At 41.1% G+C, this 18,770-nt stretch overlaps 1 protein-coding gene across 7 annotated transcripts in view; it reads right to left on the bottom strand.

Annotated features, from left to right (window-relative positions):
• Window positions 1-18,770, bottom strand: part of KIF1A (kinesin family member 1A) — a 229,126-nt gene that overhangs the window by 37,151 nt on the left and 173,205 nt on the right. For all 7 annotated transcript variants that reach the window (XM_073674513.1, XM_073674511.1, XM_073674514.1 and 4 more), the window contains exons 26-35: window positions 17,740-17,858; window positions 14,400-14,485; window positions 14,025-14,160; window positions 12,072-12,237; window positions 11,829-11,919; window positions 9,985-10,103; window positions 9,163-9,218; window positions 5,436-5,544; window positions 3,655-3,721; window positions 2,020-2,104 (exon numbers count right to left, since the gene is read on the bottom strand). In XM_073674513.1, the coding sequence (XP_073530614.1) occupies window positions 2,020-2,104; window positions 3,655-3,721; window positions 5,436-5,544; window positions 9,163-9,218; window positions 9,985-10,103; window positions 11,829-11,919; window positions 12,072-12,237; window positions 14,025-14,160; window positions 14,400-14,485; window positions 17,740-17,858 (1,034 nt within the window). The remainder of the gene's footprint in view (window positions 1-2,019; window positions 2,105-3,654; window positions 3,722-5,435; window positions 5,545-9,162; window positions 9,219-9,984; window positions 10,104-11,828; window positions 11,920-12,071; window positions 12,238-14,024; window positions 14,161-14,399; window positions 14,486-17,739; window positions 17,859-18,770) is intronic.

Consider the following 18,770-nt stretch of genomic DNA (forward strand, 5'->3'; position numbering starts at 1 on the left):
ATAAGAACTTTTTATCTGGACCAATTGGAAAGTTTAGAAAAATATGTTCAGGGGTTAGGACTATGTTCGTGTGAAGCAATTCAGATAAAGTTTGGGATACAATTTTCCAAAATTTTTGTATGATTTGACATAGATGGAGGTAGGAGCCCGTTTGTCTTTCACATCTCCAGCATATATTTGGAGTGGTAGGAAACCATTTGTGGGTCTGGAGCGGAGTGGTGTACCAATGGGTGATTATTTTGTATGAATTTTCTTGGGCTTTGACACATTGTGAGGGTCCGTGTGAAGATTTGTATATGTGTTTGATTTGAGGTTCTGTGAAGCAGCGATCAAGATCTTTTTCACATTTTAGTATGAAAGCTCTTTTCAGTGGGACATCTCTTGAAAGTAAGATGTTGTAAAGAGATGAAAGTATTTTTCTTGGAGGTCTTTTCTATAAACAAATAGTTTCATAAGGGGTAAGTGATCTAGAGAGGTCACCTTTAATCATGATTTGGTGTAATGTCTTCTTCAAAGACTAGTAATGGATGTAGGTATAGTTGGACATTGTGTGTAATGTCTTCATATCTTGAAAGGAGATAAAGGTGCCTTCATTGAATAATCGGTCTATAAGGGGAGAAGTGTCTATGTTCCCTTTTGTGCGGTCTAATGTGAATTTTTTAAAGCTTAGTGAAATAAAATCTGATACTCGAGCTAATGGAGAAGGAGGTGGGGATAGAAGGTCTGCTACTGATTTCCAACATTTAACCGCCGTACCACTTGTTTCTATTATACCTTTTCTCTGATTGTTCCTCACCTGGCTTTGGCTCCCACTCCTGAGAAAAAATACTGACCAAATACTGATTGTGGGAACGTGGCCTTGATCTTATACAGCAGCGATTAATGAAAATATCAGGAAAAATACTGACCAAATACTGAGAGTGGGGCCGTGGCCAAACTAAGAAATCAGCATTCAGCCTGTTTTCATAGTGAGTTTGTATCTGTCTTTTATTGAGTTCCTCTGTGATTTATGACCAAGCACCATATCAAAGGTGAGCTGAACTTTAATGTGGTCATAAAGTAACAGAGAGAAGCTCAGAAAAGATAGGTAAAAGAAGTGCAAACTCCCCTTCAGAAAGAACTGTATGCGACTGCAGACTTGTAAATTCATCACAGCGCACGACGTGCACTGTCAGGTTTCTCCGGGGTCGGAGTATGTAATTTGCATACTCCCAGCATTTTGATTAGACATACACGGCCTCAATCAATACAAGTGAATGGAGCGAGGCTGCGCATGTATAGTCATAAATATATCCAGAAGAATGCATACTGCATTATTGCTGTCACATGACCACCCACTCCCGACACCGGAGAAAACTTACAGTGAGCACTGTGCACACTGTGAGTATTCACAAGTCTACAGACTTTTATGCTTAAACTGAAAAACCTCTTTGGCCACGGCTCCACTATCAGTATTTGGTCAGTATTCGGTCAGCATTTTTTCTCAAGGTGGGGGCCAAAACCAGGTGAGGAACAATCAGAGAAAAGGTATAATAGAAACAAGTCACCAATTCTGCATTTATCATCCACTCCTGGTTTTGTCTTTCACTCCTGGCAAAAAATACTGACCGAATACAGACCAAATACTGATAGTGGGGCCGTGGCTTTTAACTCACTCTGCAGCCAGCAATAGATAGTGCAACACAGATACTATAGAAGGCAAACTGCATTTTTTTATGAAACTCAATTGCAAAAATGATAGTTCAAAATACATGCATTTAAATAAACAAAATTGACCCCAAAGCTGCTCATATCCTTTAATCACTTTCAGAGGCTGGAAATCTGTGATGATAATGTTCTGCCTCACAGGTGCACAGCTCATTCAGTGTATTGGAATTTTCTTTTGTAACCAGCTTTGGACCTGTCTATGAAGGTATTTTTAGGTTTTGGCCTTTAAAACAAGCATTAAAAAAAAATTCACTGACAGCAAGCAGACATGTGGAGAGTTACAAGTATCAGGATGAGAAGGACGATACGTACCAACTACTAGTTCCCGCACCTCCAGCCATTTCAGATCAGCCCCTGCTTCATGAACAAGAGTCACAGATATACGCCTTTGAATGCCCTGTGTGGAAAACATTATTGATCAGAAAGATTTAATCCCTTACTGACCAGGCCCAATTTCTCAAATCTGACCTGTGTCACTTTCTGTAGTAATAACTCTGGAACGCTTCCACATATCTCAGTGATTCTGAGTTTGTTTGTTCTTTCATGGCACATTGTACTTTATATTAGTGATAAATTTAGGTCAATATGTCTTGCTTTTTTGAAAAATATCAGAAATTGGATGACAATTTGGAAAAAATAGCAATTTTCAAACACTTAATGTTGATATCCTGACCAGATAATTATACTACACAAAAAAAGTTAATAAATAACATTTACCATACAGCCAAGTTTAACTTGACAAATAACGCACCATCTTGATACTTGTCACAGAAGGTTATCTCACTTAAAGAAGAGCTGTCGCCTGGTCAAAAGTGGCCAGTTTTTGCTGTTACTTTATTCCCGCAGCTCCCCTGAGTATTCCCTTTTCTGCTCTTCTTGAATCTGCAATGCAGTTTCAAAGATGTGGGCCTTTTTTAATTCAGCACTAATTTGTATGGTCTTTATTAAAGGGGGCGTGGTTCAACAAATTCTCTGGGGGCGTGTCTATAGGCCGCTCTGCATAATTACCCTGTGATCGACGCCCCTTTGTCAAGACCGTAAAAAATCATCACTAAGTAAAAAGACCCCATATCTCTGGAACTGTATGGCGGATTTAAGAAAAACAAAAAAGCAAAGATTCAGGGGAGCAATGAGAATAAAGTAAAAGGAAAAACTGGTCATCTTTAAGAGGATTAAAATAAACTAACATAGCACAAGCCACTGACTGTCATTTAGGGTGTCAAATGACACTATTTTGTTCGGTGATATCCCAGTGTTGTGTTATCTGTGCTTAGCTACATCTCTATGTCTACTTTACGCCAGCATCATTTTTCAACTGTCCTTTTATTTTGTTAGGATGTTAGCAGGGTTAAAAGTTCAGCAGCAATTTTTAATTTCTTTAATAAAAATGTACAGTACTTTAAGGATCGACTGTATTTAATTTTGAGGTGACTTTTTGGGGCCTATACATTGAAAAACAGCCAAAAGTTACACAATTTTAACACTCCTCAAAGCATTTAAAATTGTCATCAAGGAGCTTGTTAACCTTTCAGGTGCACATCACAGGAATTTAAGCAATGTGGAATGAATGGAGTGAAAAATTATATTTTTTCCATCAAATTGTTGCTAACATCCTAACAAGCCGCCATAGTTGGCAGACCCTGCAGCTGTTATTTGGCCTCGGGTGACTGTGGCAATCACTGGAACCAGACATTAATGCTTGTGGGATGCCAATGAGGGTTGTGTTAACCATCTAGAAGCCTCTGTCTTGATTGACAGAAGCATCTGGGGGGTTTAAAGTCCACGATCGGTGCTAACGTTGATTATGGCCAATACAGCAGTGTGTCAGTTATAAAATACAGCTGACACCTGCTACATTTTCGCCAGTCAGGGGACACTGTTCTCTAATTTTTCAGATATATTGGCAGTTATCAAGGGGTTAAAACTAGGAAAAGAGGAAGCGGTTACCTGATGGAGAAGGAAGGTGCCATGACAAGGTAAACCCGTTCCATGATCTACTGCCACCGGTATATAGCTGTAACAGAGAATGCAAACCACATATGAGATGAAATACTAAATTTACTATAATGGTCCTTGCATTTTGTAATCTGCTACTAACAAATGCAGATTGTTGATATAGCATGTTGATTTGCACTTGTTATACTAACATTTACATTCAGCAAACCGTATGGGGATGACTGATCCTTACTACAATTGCCCATTCCCATACACTTTACATGTTCTTCTTCATATAAAACACACCAGCGTCACTACCACCTGAAAAGAAAAAGAAGAAAGCAGGGAGGAATGAGACAAAGAAAGGGTAAAGGGGACTGAGAAAGTAAAAGAGAAGAGATAGGAAGGAGCGAGAAATTAAGGAAGCAGAAAAAATGAAGGCAAAGAGTGAAAAGGGAATGAACCAAAAAGGAAGGAAGAAAGTGAAGGAGGTAGGATGGAAGGAGAAGAAGGAAGGAATTAATAAAGAAGGGAGGAAGAAATGAAAGAAAAAGAGGAAAAGGAGAAAGGAAGGAAAGGGGTAAAAAACAAGGAAGGAGGGTGGGAGGAAGGAGGGAAGAAAGCAGGAAAGGAAGAAAGGAAAGGAGAGAGGAAAGAGGGAGGAAGGGGAATAAAGATAAAATAGGTAAGAGGGGAGGAAGAAAGAAAGAAGTAGGAAGGAGGGGAAAAAAGGAGTGATTAAAGGGGTTGTCCACTACTTGGACAACCCCTTCTTGATCTAAATTTTTGACCCCGATGAAATAAAAAAGCTTATACTCACCTGCCATGTTGGCGCCGTTCCAGCAGTGTCAGCACTCGCTCTCCCCGGGACTCCCGTGCTGTTGTTGTGACAAGTGATGCCTGACGCCCAATCAGCCAGGCACGGGAGCCCCGGGAGAGCGAGTGCTGACACCGCTGGAATGGCGCCAACACGGGAGGTGAGGATAAGCTTTTTTATTTTATCGGGGCCAAGCCTGGGGGATGACAAGGAGTTATCCAAGTAGCGAGTAACTTTTTTAAAGAAGTTTTTCTAGAGAAAAAAAAGATAGATATAGAAAATCATCCCAGTGTTGTGTTCTGGCCAAGAAGTGTGAACTACTTTGCTTAAGTATTGCCTGACATGTTTGAGCAAAGTAAAATCTGTTTTTTCTATACCAAGTGTGAAAGTGATAGAAAGTGATATCTCTGGCCACCACTGCCTTCCTTAAAACTCAGAAGGTTCAGAATAATACAACAGTGATTAATCATGTATTTGCTAAGTTAACACAGTACCAGGAAACAGTATTCATTCTAATATTACTTATGAATCCGATTCATCATTTGCATATTTTTTAGGTCACTTTATTTTTTTGTCTTGTGGCATTTGTTGATATCTTTTGTGCTAAATTCTTCAAAATGAAGCATGTATAATTCATGAGTTATGTGCAAAATCAAAATGCCCTCTGTCTTTTTACCATTCTGCACTTTTTTAGAGAAAAAAAAAAGGCATATTCTGCTAAAATGTCACCAAAATTGCAGAAAAATGTCAGCCATACATAAAATCACTACAGGGGGAGACTGGAGTGCATTTGTGCAAAGAATTTTGCAACTTAATCAAAAGTCGCAATTGATGAATCGGCCACAAACGTCTGAAAACAAATAGCTCACTTACATTGCCAAAAATAAAGAAAAGCAAGCAAACACAAATAAAATAAACAAAATGCAATAACAAATCAGGTCAATTGCATATCAACCAGGCATTATTAGATACTTACTCTCCATTTGCTTCAAGTTCACAGATTTGAAAGAAGGACATCAAGTCATACTTGCAATGACATTGACCAGTACTGGGAACACGCTGTCTTGTTAACTTGGTGGCTGGAACTAGAAAAAAAATAGCAAACGAATATTTAGTCACTAAATAGCTAATAATGCATGAAGCTCAGTTATATCACTGGTTTGGTGTGTGAAGCTTTGATAGTCTATCAGATGTATATAGTTTTGCACTGTTCAGGGAGCATTACTGTCTTGGTGCAAATCTGCAAATGAAAAATCTTTATAGGGAATGTTATGTAGATAGGTAACACAGGTATACACTGTATTATTCTATGCTACGTTATGATCTATACATGTGTAAATAAAGTAAATGAAACCAAATAAGCAAGGTGCATCCAATACTATGCAAACAGAAAATAAAAAAAAGTACCCAGAATCACAAGCAGAACACATGAGAGATTACACAATACAGATTAAGATTAGATATGACATGTAATTTCCGTAACATGCATGTTCATCACAAAGATTCCCTGAGGAAGCTGACATCATTAGCGAAACGTGTGAGATTTTTAAATAACACTCTGTTCCTCCAGAATTTTCTGGGTTCTTGATTTGCACTGACTGGGTCAAAATACTTTTGTCTTGAATATCACATTACATTGTCTGTCCTCTGACGTTGTACTTGCACATAGGAATTTTGTCTTGCACTTTATATCTTTGTGTATTCTACGAATCGTATTGATCTCTTTTGAGCTTCATCCTTGCACTTTGACAATTTATGTTATTTTGTAGTATTGCTTTTCTCATTTAGTACAATGAGATCCTTCTGTGTATTTCTGTTTACTAAAGGGACTTATTTTGGCAAGAGCGCCCTTATTTTAGACGAGTGTTATTATACAGCCACACCATTTTTGTGCTAGGTGATGCATTGTCTTTTTAAGTGTTTTTACTCCAGTTTAAAAAATAAGCATCAAAAATTGCAGCAGCAGTCTCCCTAAAATTATTGCGAGAAATCACCTTTAAATGGATTATTTCGTTAAAGGGTAAATCAGCTGTACTTCCGTCCAGCTGATCCAGCAGTCAATAGACTCAGTGGTGATATAGACATAGGCATCACAAGATCATTGAGATGGATGATCTGCTGCAGCGGTCGAGTACTAATAACGAGTATATCCAACTTTTTTTTCTACATACAGCAAGTCATTGGCTTAAAGATATAAAAACAGAAAATGCCTTTAAGTCTGGAGTTACCCATGCAGTTTTTCATGCAGAAGTGGATCCAGAGGGAAGAAGAATTATAAGCCCTTCCTTTATATTTCGCATTCTTTTTTATTTCACTACTTACTTTGGCTTCTGAAACTGCATCAAAAACCACAAGTGTGATTCCATCCTAAAGTTTGCAGTTCTCAATAACAAGTGTTGCAATCCTATAGGTTGGGGATCATGAAACCCAATCTAGAGGTTAGAGGAGTACTGAGCATAAAGCTTATATAGTATAGTGGTGAAAGGCACACTGCACATGCTACAGAGATCACAGTGTAAAGCACACAGTCATTAACCTTAACAGGATCCAAACGCACCATGTTTCTGGGCCTTCATCACTGCACCAGTCATCCTCAGCATTGGAGGCCCATGTTGTGCTGGTCTCTGAACTGAGTTTAGAATACAGCTGCCTAGATTCTCCTCCTCTGCGGAAAGTATAGGGACCAGCGAGCTCAGCATATGGAAAGTAGAGTGTAATGAAGGAGGAAGAAATGGCGTGTGCAAGCCTAGGGAGGGCACCCAATAGGGTAGCATTCAAAGGAGCCATAGGCATAGATTGTAATTAGATTAGCAAATAGTGAGAGTAAAGAAAGCAAAAAAAAAAAGGATGTGTGGGTTAGATAAAAATGTAACTTTTACATAAATGTCTATTTGCACCTGTAATATTTTCCTACTGCTGTATCGTATCACTGCTCTGGTGTCCTCAGGGGGACCTCATTATATGATGTCCATTACGCGGTACATGGAAAGAGAATATCCTAGTGAGGTAACTCAAAATGTATAAGGACAATAGAAGGTCTACAAGATTACAGATGGGCCTGTGTTTGAAACGCTAATGTTGTGTGCCCTCATGGCACACATTACCCCTTTTTCAGGCTCCTTCTTATTAGCTACCTCTGGAGCTCATGAACTGATAGTAAGTCTATAGAAAGTTATGTACAAGTTAGGAAGATCTTTCTATAGGTCTGTTTGTTCATACATAGATAATATCCTTTGTAATTTCCAGGGGGCAGAAACCCCTAAACAGTGTGGATCAGTAGCAGTAGCCACATTACTCAATTGGGAACCCTCTAAGGCCACGTTCACACGTTGAGTATTTGGTGAGTTTTTTACCTCAGTATTTAGAAGCCAAAACCACGAGTGGAGCAATCAGAGGAAAAGTATAATAGAAACACGTCACTACTGCTGTATTTATCACCCACTCCTGGTTTTGGCTTACAGATACTGATGTAAAAAACTCACCAAATTCTCAAGGTGTGCACGTGGCCTAACATTCCAACATTTTACATGAAGTAACTGGGATATGTTTGAGTGTAGTTAAAGGAGTAAAGTTACTGTCAATGGGCCCAGAGTGGGGTAAAAAAAGAGAAAAATACTCTGTTCTCGGACTGCCACCACTCCTCCGCACTCACTACTGTGTTCCTCCTTCGTCTCTCAGGTTATCAACATCCAGAGTGGGGCCCACATGACCACTGCAGCCAATCATCCAGCAGCCTCTTCAAATGTTGACCCTTGAGATCGGTGGGGAACACAGTAGTGTGTGCAGAGGAGTGGCGCTCCACCCTAGGCCCATTGACAATAATTTTGTAGGGTAAAACCACTTAAATAAATAACTTGAATATGTTCCGTGCTGATATAATAACCTGATAAATACTAGGAACTGTGTAATGTCCTTACAGTGTTTCAAAATCATAGTTGCTTTTTCCTGACTTTACTATTTTTCCTTGTGTCTTCGGCAATATTTTATAGAATATAAAATTTAATTAAAAGTATAATTGTGCAGTATGCAGAGCTTTTCTTCTACACTGGAACTCCAAAAGACCCCAATAAGCTCAATGACAATTTAGGTCAGTTGGAAAACGGATATGTCAACACAGTCACAGCTCCATTCTAAATAAAAGTCAGGATGCTAGTGTGAACGGGGCCTAATACATGAATAAAACAGTGTCACATTTATAGTTTTACACTTTGAATTGAATAATGGAAACTAAAATGATAGAATATATATAAAGATTAGTGATGAGCGAGCATGCTCGTTGCTCGAGATTTTCGAGCAAGCTTGGGTGTTTTCCGAGTATTTTCAGCGTGCTTGGGTGTTATGTTTGAGTCACACCATGCGCATGATTTGCGACTGTTTGACAGCTTTAATACATGTGAGGAATGCTTGTTTCTTAGGCATTCCTCACATGTATTAAAGCTGTCAAACAGTTGCAAATCATGTGCATGGAGTGACAAAAACATAACGGCCGAGCAAGCTGAAGATACTTGGAAAACACCATGCTCGAAAATCTCGAGTAATGAGCATGCTCGCTCATCCGAGCATGCTCGCTGAAAGGGTTAACAGAACATACTCGCTCATCACTAATAAGGATCTAATACAATATGTGTTGGTTATAAACATTGCATATAATTTAATTCACTTTATTATCAAATTTTTGGTGAAACAAGGAACAGCTTAATTACCTGGTTTAGATAATGGCATGACCCTAGGAAGAAGACGTCTGGAGGAACGCAGTGGGCTGTGGATGGCAATAAAAATAATTTGTGAAAGGTGAACAAAGAGTAATACAGACTATTTTAATACCCTTATCTCTTTTCTTTCTTTGATTTTATTTTGTGCAATACTATGATGAAAACTGAGACAAAAAAGAGAATTTGAGAAATATTCCTTATGTGTCACAGCTATGCCAACCCCCTATTCCACACATCTTGTCTGGCTGTAAGACAACTGGCAACTGTAGGACAAAACCATTGTTAACTCAACTATTCTGAAGCCCAAAATGGAACATATCGGCAACAAATTAATCCTTGTATTCTCTGCAGGATTTTTACAAATAGTCAGGGGAAGAGTATTTCTTTTATCATTCGTTTCTAGGTTTATCTTTTTATAAAGCTCACAAATACATATTGCAACAGGAAATTTTTCACAGCTGGTTTTGTCTCCTGTGCTATAATGTTAAAGGAACACATTAAAAAAGATAAACTGTGTGCTGGGCCTAAGGAGTCCCATTAAGGCTTTAAACTAGGCATAACATATATATGGGTATTTGCAGTATATTTTTCTGCAGCAAAAAACAGAGGATTTGCAGGAAATATGCTGCGCAAAATACGCACATTTTTTACTCATATTTTATGTATTTGTACTTGCGTTTTTTTCCCCTTCATGTAAATGGGTGAAACAAGCTGCAAAAATGCTGAAAGAATTGACATGCAGCAGATTTGACAAAAAAATGCTTTGTACTTTTAATTAGCACTGCAGGTACTGTTAGAAATCTCATATGTTACCTCAGTACATCTTTGCACAATGGAGGGAATGGGTGTTGCTGGTAATGTCCAAACACCTCGAAAACAATGGGCTGCGTCTTCACATATTCCACAAAGGACTGTGTAACCTCCACTGCAATCTAAACCAAGAAGAATATATTACATTGAGTGCACCTAAACTCCTTTACTGGAAAAAAAACATGAAATATAATAGCGAGAACACTTTGTCATAATTACATAATTATAGGTCCAGAAATATTTGGACAGTGACACAAGTTTTGACATTTTAGCCATTTACCAAAACATATTCAAGATACAGATATAATCAATATGGGCTTAAAGTGCAGCCTCTCCGCTTTAATTTGAGGCTATTCATATCATAATTGGAGAAAGGGTTTAGGAATTACAGTTCTGTCATATGTAGCTGCCTCTTTTTAAAGGGACCAAAAGTAATTGGACAATTATCTCAAAAGCTCTTTAATGGCCTTTTTCCTCGTTAATCCATCATCAATTAAGCAGGTAAAAGGTCTGGCACTGATTCCATCTTTGACATTTGCATTTGTAAGCTGTTGCTGTGAACCCACAACATGTGGTCAAAGGAAGTGAAACAGACCATCATTAGGCTAAAAAAAAGGAGAAATCCATCATATAGTAGAAATGTTAGGCCAGATCAACAGTTTGGTACATTCTACCAAAAAAAAGGGAACTGGTGAGTTTGGGAACTTTTAAAGGTTTGGACATCCCCGGTAGGCAACAGTGGTGGATGATCGCAGAATCCTTTCCATGGTGAAGAAAAACCCCTTCACAACATCCACCCAGGTGAAGAACACTCTCCAGGAAGTTGGTGTTTCAGTATCTGAATCTACCATAAATAGAAGACTTCATGAGAGCAAATACAGAGGGTTCACCACAAGGTGCAAACCATTAATCAGCCTTAAAAAAAGAAAGGCCAAATTAGACTTTGCCCAAAAAAACATCTAAAAAAGCCAGCCAGCATTTTTTGGACAGATGAAACTAAGGTCAACCTGTACTAGAATGATTGGAGTAATAAAGTATGGAAAAGGCTTGGAACGGCTCATGATTCAAAGCACACCACATCCTCTGTAAAACATGGTGAAGGCAGTGTGAGGGCATGGGCATGTATGGCTTCCAATGGCACTGGGTCACTAGTGTTTATTGATGATGTGATCTGAAGACAGAAGCAGCCGGATGAATTCTGTGTGTACAGGGCGATACTTTTTGCTCAGATTGAACCAAATGCAGCAAGGATGATTGGGTGCCGCTTCACAGTACAGATGGACAGTGACCCTAAACATAGTGCGAAAGCAACCTTTGAGTATTTTATAGCAAAGAAGTGGAGTATTTTGCAATGGCCAAGTCAGTCACCAGATCTCAACCCCATCGAGCAGCATTTCACATGCTTAAGACAAAACTTAAGGTAGAAAGAGCCACAAATGAGCAAAAACTGAAGTCAGCTGCAGTAAAGGCCCGACAAAGCCTCACAAAGAAGGAAACCCAGCGTTTGGTGACGTCCATGGCTTCCAGGCTTTAGACAGTCATTGCCTGTAATGGATTCTCTACAAAGTATAAGAATGAACATTTTATTCATGGTAAAGTTAATTTCTCCAATTACTTTTGAGCTACTGAAATGAGGAGGCTTTGTAGAAAAATGGTTGCAAATCCCAAATATTTCACAGGATATTTTTGTTCAATCCATTTAATTAATCCTGAAAGTCTCCACTTCAATTGCATCTCAGTTGTTTCATTTTAAATAAAAAAATAGTGGCCTGCAGAGCTGAAATCACGAAGATTCCGTCACTGTCCAAATATTTCTGGACCCAACTGTCTAACGCCACTTTACTTACATTTTGAACATGATAGAAACCAAGGGGTGGTCCACGACCAGTGTTTTTTAAAGGTTCAGTAGAAAATGCTTCATCATGGCGATGGATGAAGCTAAAAGACATGAGATATATAAGGAATAATTCTTCATATTTGCTTGCACAGTATTGTTTCACTGGTGACAGATATTTATTAATGTGACATTTCCAATAAAAATATGGAAGATAATTCATGAACCATCACATCAAATCTATTGAAACACTAACTTGAACTGGCAAAATATGTCCGCATATTCCGGAGGGATGCTTGACGCTTGCAGGACGGTCACTCTGAATGTAAAGATGGAGCCCAGTTTTAGTGGGTGCCCGCCTCCATCTGTGAGGTCAAGGGAAGCTTTTATTGGACTGTCAAGAAGAGCAGCCTGCTGAGAAGCTAGAAATAAAAAAACAAGATAGTATAATTATCAGTAATCCAATACTAAATGATAATCAAACAAAAAACAACACAATTCCTACTTCCCTGCCCTCAGCGCCAATATTCACGGTTCTTCATGCCTTAGCATTGTAGATCCTTACTATTGAATTAATAGGCTGTGCAGTGTTTTAGGTTATGCAATCCTTGATTTAGCAAATAGATTATTGTAGGTTTCCGTGTAAAAGAAATACATAGAACTTGCATAATTTTACCTAACATTATAAGTTGATATTGTAGTCCATGTGACTCCTTATGGTTACTCCTTTGAGAATAAGGTAATGCGTATGAGAAAGAATATTGCCCTCAAAGAAACACTAAACATAGGAGATTCACAGTGGAAATCTCCGTTTATCCCCTCCTTTCCCATTATCCTATAAAGTATCATATTGCCATTGCACTTGATCTTATATATTCGCACTAGGAGATAAGCCATTCCCCCCCCTCATCGTGTGTGTGGTCGTCACTCCCTGCAGCAGGAACTCTTCCCCTCTACCTTGTTTAATAGGACACTAAAGGGAACCTGTCTCGTAAAAAAATGCTATGAACCTGTTGATGTTGGGTTAATCTGCAGGTTAATAGTTGACTTTCTGAAGCTGCCTGGTGCTCGCTCTGAGAGCCCCGATGCCAGGAGGAAATTAACTTTACTCCTTCCGGCAGTCTCTGGCTGTCAGTCATAGGGATGAACCGGTTTGGCTTCAGTCACCGCTCAGTGAGCATCGGCTGTATCCGCGCCCCCGACTGGCGGCAGGATTGGGATTAGAGTAATCTGTCAGTCAGTGCCGGGGGAGCAGTTACAGCCACTGCTCACTATGCACTGAGCGGTGACTAAAGCCGATCCGGTCCACCCCTATGACTGAAAGCTGGGGGAAGCTGGGAGGAGAAAAGTTAATTTCCTCCTGGCATCGGGGCCCTCAGTGTGGACACGAAGCAGCTTCAGAACACTATTAACCTGCAGATTAAACCCATATCTGAAGGTTAATAGAGTTTTTTTACATGAGAAATTCCCTTTAACCCCTACACCATTGGCTAAGCCTTGCCCTTTAGGCTAATTACTAGCCAGAAATGGAAACTCCATATTTTTATTTCTGGAACACTACACATCTACTTACTTAAGGAACACACAGGGAATCCTATAAATGAAGAATGTGGGCTCTAAATTTCTAGGTTTACTGTTCATTTGAAGGGAATCTGTCACCAGGTTTTTGCTACCCCATCTGAGAGCATCATGATGTAGAGTAGAGACCCTGATTCCAGCAAGACATCACCTACTGAAAATCTAGCAGTTCTCTGAATGCTGAGCTCTGTATAACCTCATCCACCCCACTGACTGACACCTTTCTGTGTTCACTGTGCATAGGCAGAAAGTTGCCAATCAGTGGTGAGGGCGGGGTATACAGCACTCATTAATATGGGGGACTATATGGCAGCAGGTTTATTAGTCCTGTAGTGATAATCTTCTAATGATAAAATTGTGATTTTGATAAAAATTACAGCAAGCAGCCCAGTAAGTGACACATCACTGAAATCAGTGTCTCTATCTCAACATTATGCCGCTTACGGATTATGTGGCAAAAACCTGGTGGCAGATTTGCTTCAATACAGTCTATGTTGCAGTATGGGAAAACAGAGGAATATAGAGGTTCAGTAGGAACAGATACATGTTCAAAAAGCATAAATCACAAATCCAGCATATGCTCTAAATATATATTAAAAGGCCTAGGCACTGTGTTATAGTTTCTTCTTACCTGCACAAGTGTTGTTATTGACCTCATCTGCACTTGGTCCACAATCTGGGTTTTGACCTTGTCCGCCTTCGACTATTCGCAGCTCCTCCTGAGATGTGCCTGAGCGGGTCATTCCTGTACAGGACTCCGCCTGGAACTGTCCAAAATGGTATGAATAAGAGTAAATATATAAAATGACCACTGCCACCAGAAAGGAATTCTTCAAATGCAAGATGTTTTTTTCTCCCATTAAGTTAATTTGCTAAACTGTAATTATTAAATATTGTTTGTGACCGATAAAACATTCAGCCTCTTTAGATCAACCATTGTTACAATGTAATACTATTACGTTTTAGTGGGAGCTGAAATGCTGGACTCGGAGACGACATTTCTCACCTTTTGAAAATGCTGATCATCAAAAGAAATTTTGGCAGTTCCAGATTGCCGAACTCCAGAGCCATAGTCAGGGGCTTCCTCATCCGCTGAAACCAAACAGTGATGAACCAAAATTATGTACAGCTAAACATATCAGATGGAGGAGAGAAACCTATGGAAATGTAAAGCAGACCTTAGTATTAACGGAAACCTGACAGTGGTGCCATGCTGCTCTATCCATGATCTGCAGGTATCAGGTTGAATTATCTCAGCCATGTATGTTTGACTCTGAAATGCTGCGGAGTTTCAGAGAAAATCATACTTTAAAAGTCTCTGGGGACAGAGCTGCCAGAAGACTAGTTGGACAGATGGGTCCCTAGCAGCCTCTCCCCGCCCTCTACTAATGACTGACAGGTCACTCCCTATACTTGCAAGCAGGGAGAGAACTGTCACTCAAGGGAAGTGGACAGGATGAAGCCGCTGGGGACCTGCCTGTCAAACTAGTCTCCCTTGCAGCTCAGTCCTCTTAAAGTATGTTTTTCTCCGAAACTCTGCAGTATTTCAGAATCAAACATACATGGCTGAAGTCATATAGCCAATGTCTGATACATGCTGCCTGTGGATCGGGAAGTATCTATGTGGCGCCCCTGAGGGTTCGACCGCCACAGGAATGCTGCACTTCTTCAATGGAGTATGGTGTTCCTCCTCTGAGGTAAGGCCAGTGTATGGTAGTGATCTAGTCTTTTGCATCCAACACCACATTTCCACCAGAGGGAGCTTTTATGCACTAGGTGCTGCTCCCCTGGTTACAGGGAGACTGGGGAACACAAAGTAGTAGGAACCAGTTAGTGGGTGTGGGTGGAGGAACAACTAGATAGTGACACTTTAGATTTCATATTTAATAGAATGCCATCTTTGATCTTGGTCTTTTTCGGTCTTCTGCTGGTTCTTTTTGGTCTAGCCTTTGCTAGTCTGTCGGCTGTCACTGTGCTGTCAAAATACTGTGTGTAATGTGACTTCCCTCCGGGAGCGCAGATCCTGTGTGGGCCTGCACCGGCATGGGACACAGCCCTCGTACCCTGATCTTTGGGACGAGAGGTAGGTTGCAGACGAGGAATGTCTCAACCCGGCTGAGGACCAGGATCAAGAAGGCCCAGGAGCTTTAGAGTGTGGCTCCCTAGCAAATGGGTCCCGGGGAGGATGCAGACGGAGCGGAGTACGCCACCTGTCCTCGTCTACCTGATCTATTCAGAGGGATTCCGGCTGCAAGAGGGGTACCGGCCCCCGACACCCGACCTCGTACTCTACGTCCAGGACGGGAAAGCCCGGTTAGGCCCTGAGGATCCCACCGGGCGTCAGATGGAGAGGAATTGCCACCCGACCCCTACACCTGAGAGGAGCTCAGAGGGATACCCGGCCTATCTACACACGCACAGACGGGAAAGGGTGAAGTCTATAGTGCAGGAACAATCTGGTGCAGGGTCGCTACCTAACACTGGACTTCCTCGGAGGTAGTCGGACCCCCGTCTCTGGTGGCCGCAGGACTCCGCGGGGAGCAGGGAGTCGCCTTCCCGCTAACATCTCTGAGTGAGTAAAGCTTTGGAAGTTCACCCCTAAGGCCTCCGGACTGTTCATTACGCGCCATACCACGCGACGCGGTGCCCGTACTCTCTCCCGCGCTACTGCTACCCCCCCTTCATCCTGTCTGGCCTGCCCTGAGGCCTTGCTCCGCCTGTGGGGAGCAGTGAGAACTTTAGCTGCCACGACACCGGGCCTCGGCGGACTGTAGCGGCGCTGGTGGCCCTTCACGAGACACCACAGGTGGCGTAGTCGTTAATCAGCCACTCAACCCGGATTAGCCCACACCATCTCTTTCTAATGTGACGGCCCTGAGCACGGGTCGGGCCCAGGCCACGGCTGCATCCCATCTCTTCAACGCAGGGCCCGACACCGAGTCCCCCAACACCCAGGGTAAAACACGGGCTTTCTGAGTAGAGGCGTCACATATATCCGTTGTCAAATTCCCTTTAAGACACATATTCTTAAAGGGTTTATCCCATTTCCTGTCTTTAGGTATGCTCATGACTGGATCGACAGTTTGGACCCGTGAAATTATTACGCTGCTGGCCTGAACTGTGAAATCTGTGATGCTGCAGAGGTAGCTGTAGGTCTGCAGCATTGGGGGAGAGCAAGGGCAATGAAGCTGGCCTGATCACATAATCCAGACAACTCTGAAGGTTTGAAGCTTCATTTGCAAGCACTATAGCACTGCATTCCTTGCCTAGGAGACCAGCCACCTCTGGCAGAACTAGAGGTGGCTGGTAACCTAGACAAGGAAGAGTAAACTATAAAATGAAAAATACCTTCGTTCTTGAGAGCTAAGGTTGCTTGTTTCTACAAGAACTGACCAACTTTACCCATTTGAAAAGATGAAACAACTCCGTAAAGGGTTATTCCCAAAATAGTGACTTATTTCCTATCCACTCTGCTTGGCTTTCTCCAACAGCCCCATAGATAATGAATGGGGTGGAGGTTGAGCATGTGCACCACTATCTCATGTAACATGTGGTTCCAGAACCCCGTTCTCGACATGGGGGGGGGGGAGGTAGAATTCAGTTGTACCTCAGACTAGCAGCTGGGAGCTACCTAAAGTGTGAGCCTAAATGCAGTCTGATATTATTTACCCTTTATATTCAACTGTTTAATATTCTGGTGAACTTCATTATTTCATAAATAATGATAATATAAATTTATTATTATTAAATAATTTTTATTTTAATTAATAATACATTTAAAATGAGGGTGCCTGACGGCAACCTGCAGTGTTTTATACAATAATACACAATAATACATCCTGCCACATTGGTACATCTTTTTAGAAGCAGAATAATATTTTAATGCATGTCGTTTGAAACAAAATGCAACTCAAGTTTTTTTTGCAAATTTTTTGAGGCAAAGCCAGAAGTGAATTCAGCAGGAATTAGAGTTTGTTCACATCACATCAGTTGTTGCGCTGGACCTTTCGAGGAGGTGGATCAGAAAATTCTGGCATTTTTCAATCTGGATCCATGTTTTTGCCATAGAAACTGGTGAACATGAGTTTTGACATGAGTTGTGACCAGTTGAGTCATAGGAAAAGTGATTCTGATGAATGAATAAATGGAAACTCAGCCTAAGATCTGCCTAATATTTTTTTATTCCTTTTGAATCTGCTTCTGGATTAAGATAAAAAAAACTACTTAAAAATACCTTTTGTGATGTTTTTCCAAAAAAATTATATGAATGGAACCATATACCGCATTTAACCATCATACTGGATAATGTAAAAAACGATATGATGCACTCAGCGAACAATCCTTACCGGAAATGGCCTGAACAGCAACTCGCAGGAATCCTTTCACTTCTCCTTTTTCACTGACGATAGCGACTCGATGAACCAGAGGCACAGAGTACAGCAAATTGCTCAGGTATACAAAGGCCCTGCAGAGTGGGACACAGGTTACAGGAGGAGAGAAAGAAGTAGAGAAGGTAGAAGGAAAACAGCAAAAGTAGATGGAAGAAAAGGAAACAAGACCAGTCGGGAATAGAATAGTAGGGATTGACGAAGAGATGAGCACAGAGACGGTGAATAATGTGATGGGACCAGTTAAAAATGAGATTGAAGAGAATGAAGAAGAATCATCAGCAAAGAAAAAAGAAAGAACAGGGATGAGAAGGGTGAAGAAAAACAAGAAAGAAGAGGTCAGGATACACACTGCAATTCTTTAGTAGGAGGGATACAGCTCACACCACAACAAGAGCTGCCAAGCTACAAAAAATATGTTAGGTGGGCAGCCACTAGCAGCTCGGGGGTAAGTGGGTCAGCCACAGCAGAATATAGGGTAAATGGGATGGTAAGACGAATTGAGTGGTGAACATTGATCAACATGGGGAGGAACTGTGAAGGTGAGGGAGGGTTGGAGGCGGTGAGGAAGGTCAACTGGACCCTGGTGTTCTGTGTGAGGGAAACGCCAGCAGCAGAGCATAAGGCTATGTGCCCACGTAGCATTTATGAAGCAGAAAATTTCTGCTGCATAAATGCAAGTCCTCTCCCGGAAAAACGCATGCGGAATTCCGCACGCGTTTATCGCGCATTTTTCGCGCGTTTTTCACGCGTTTTCCACATGCGGAATTGCCTTGCGTTTTTTATGCATTGAACTAAGGCAATTCCGCTTGCGGAAACGCAAAATTAATTGACATGCTGCGGATTTTTGAACGCCGCATAAACGCTGCGGAAAAATCCGCAGCATGTGCATAGAAGTTGCGGAATCCCATTGGGGACCATGGGGTGCGGATTACCATGCGTTTTTCAAGCGTTTACGCTGCGGAAATTCCGCAGCATATACGCTTGAA

This window comes from Phyllobates terribilis, unplaced genomic scaffold, assembly GCF_046119375.1.
Source record: "Phyllobates terribilis strain yellow unplaced genomic scaffold, ASM4611937v1 Scaffold_3__8_contigs__length_932513732, whole genome shotgun sequence".
Classification (NCBI taxonomy): Eukaryota; Metazoa; Chordata; class Amphibia; order Anura; family Dendrobatidae; genus Phyllobates; species Phyllobates terribilis.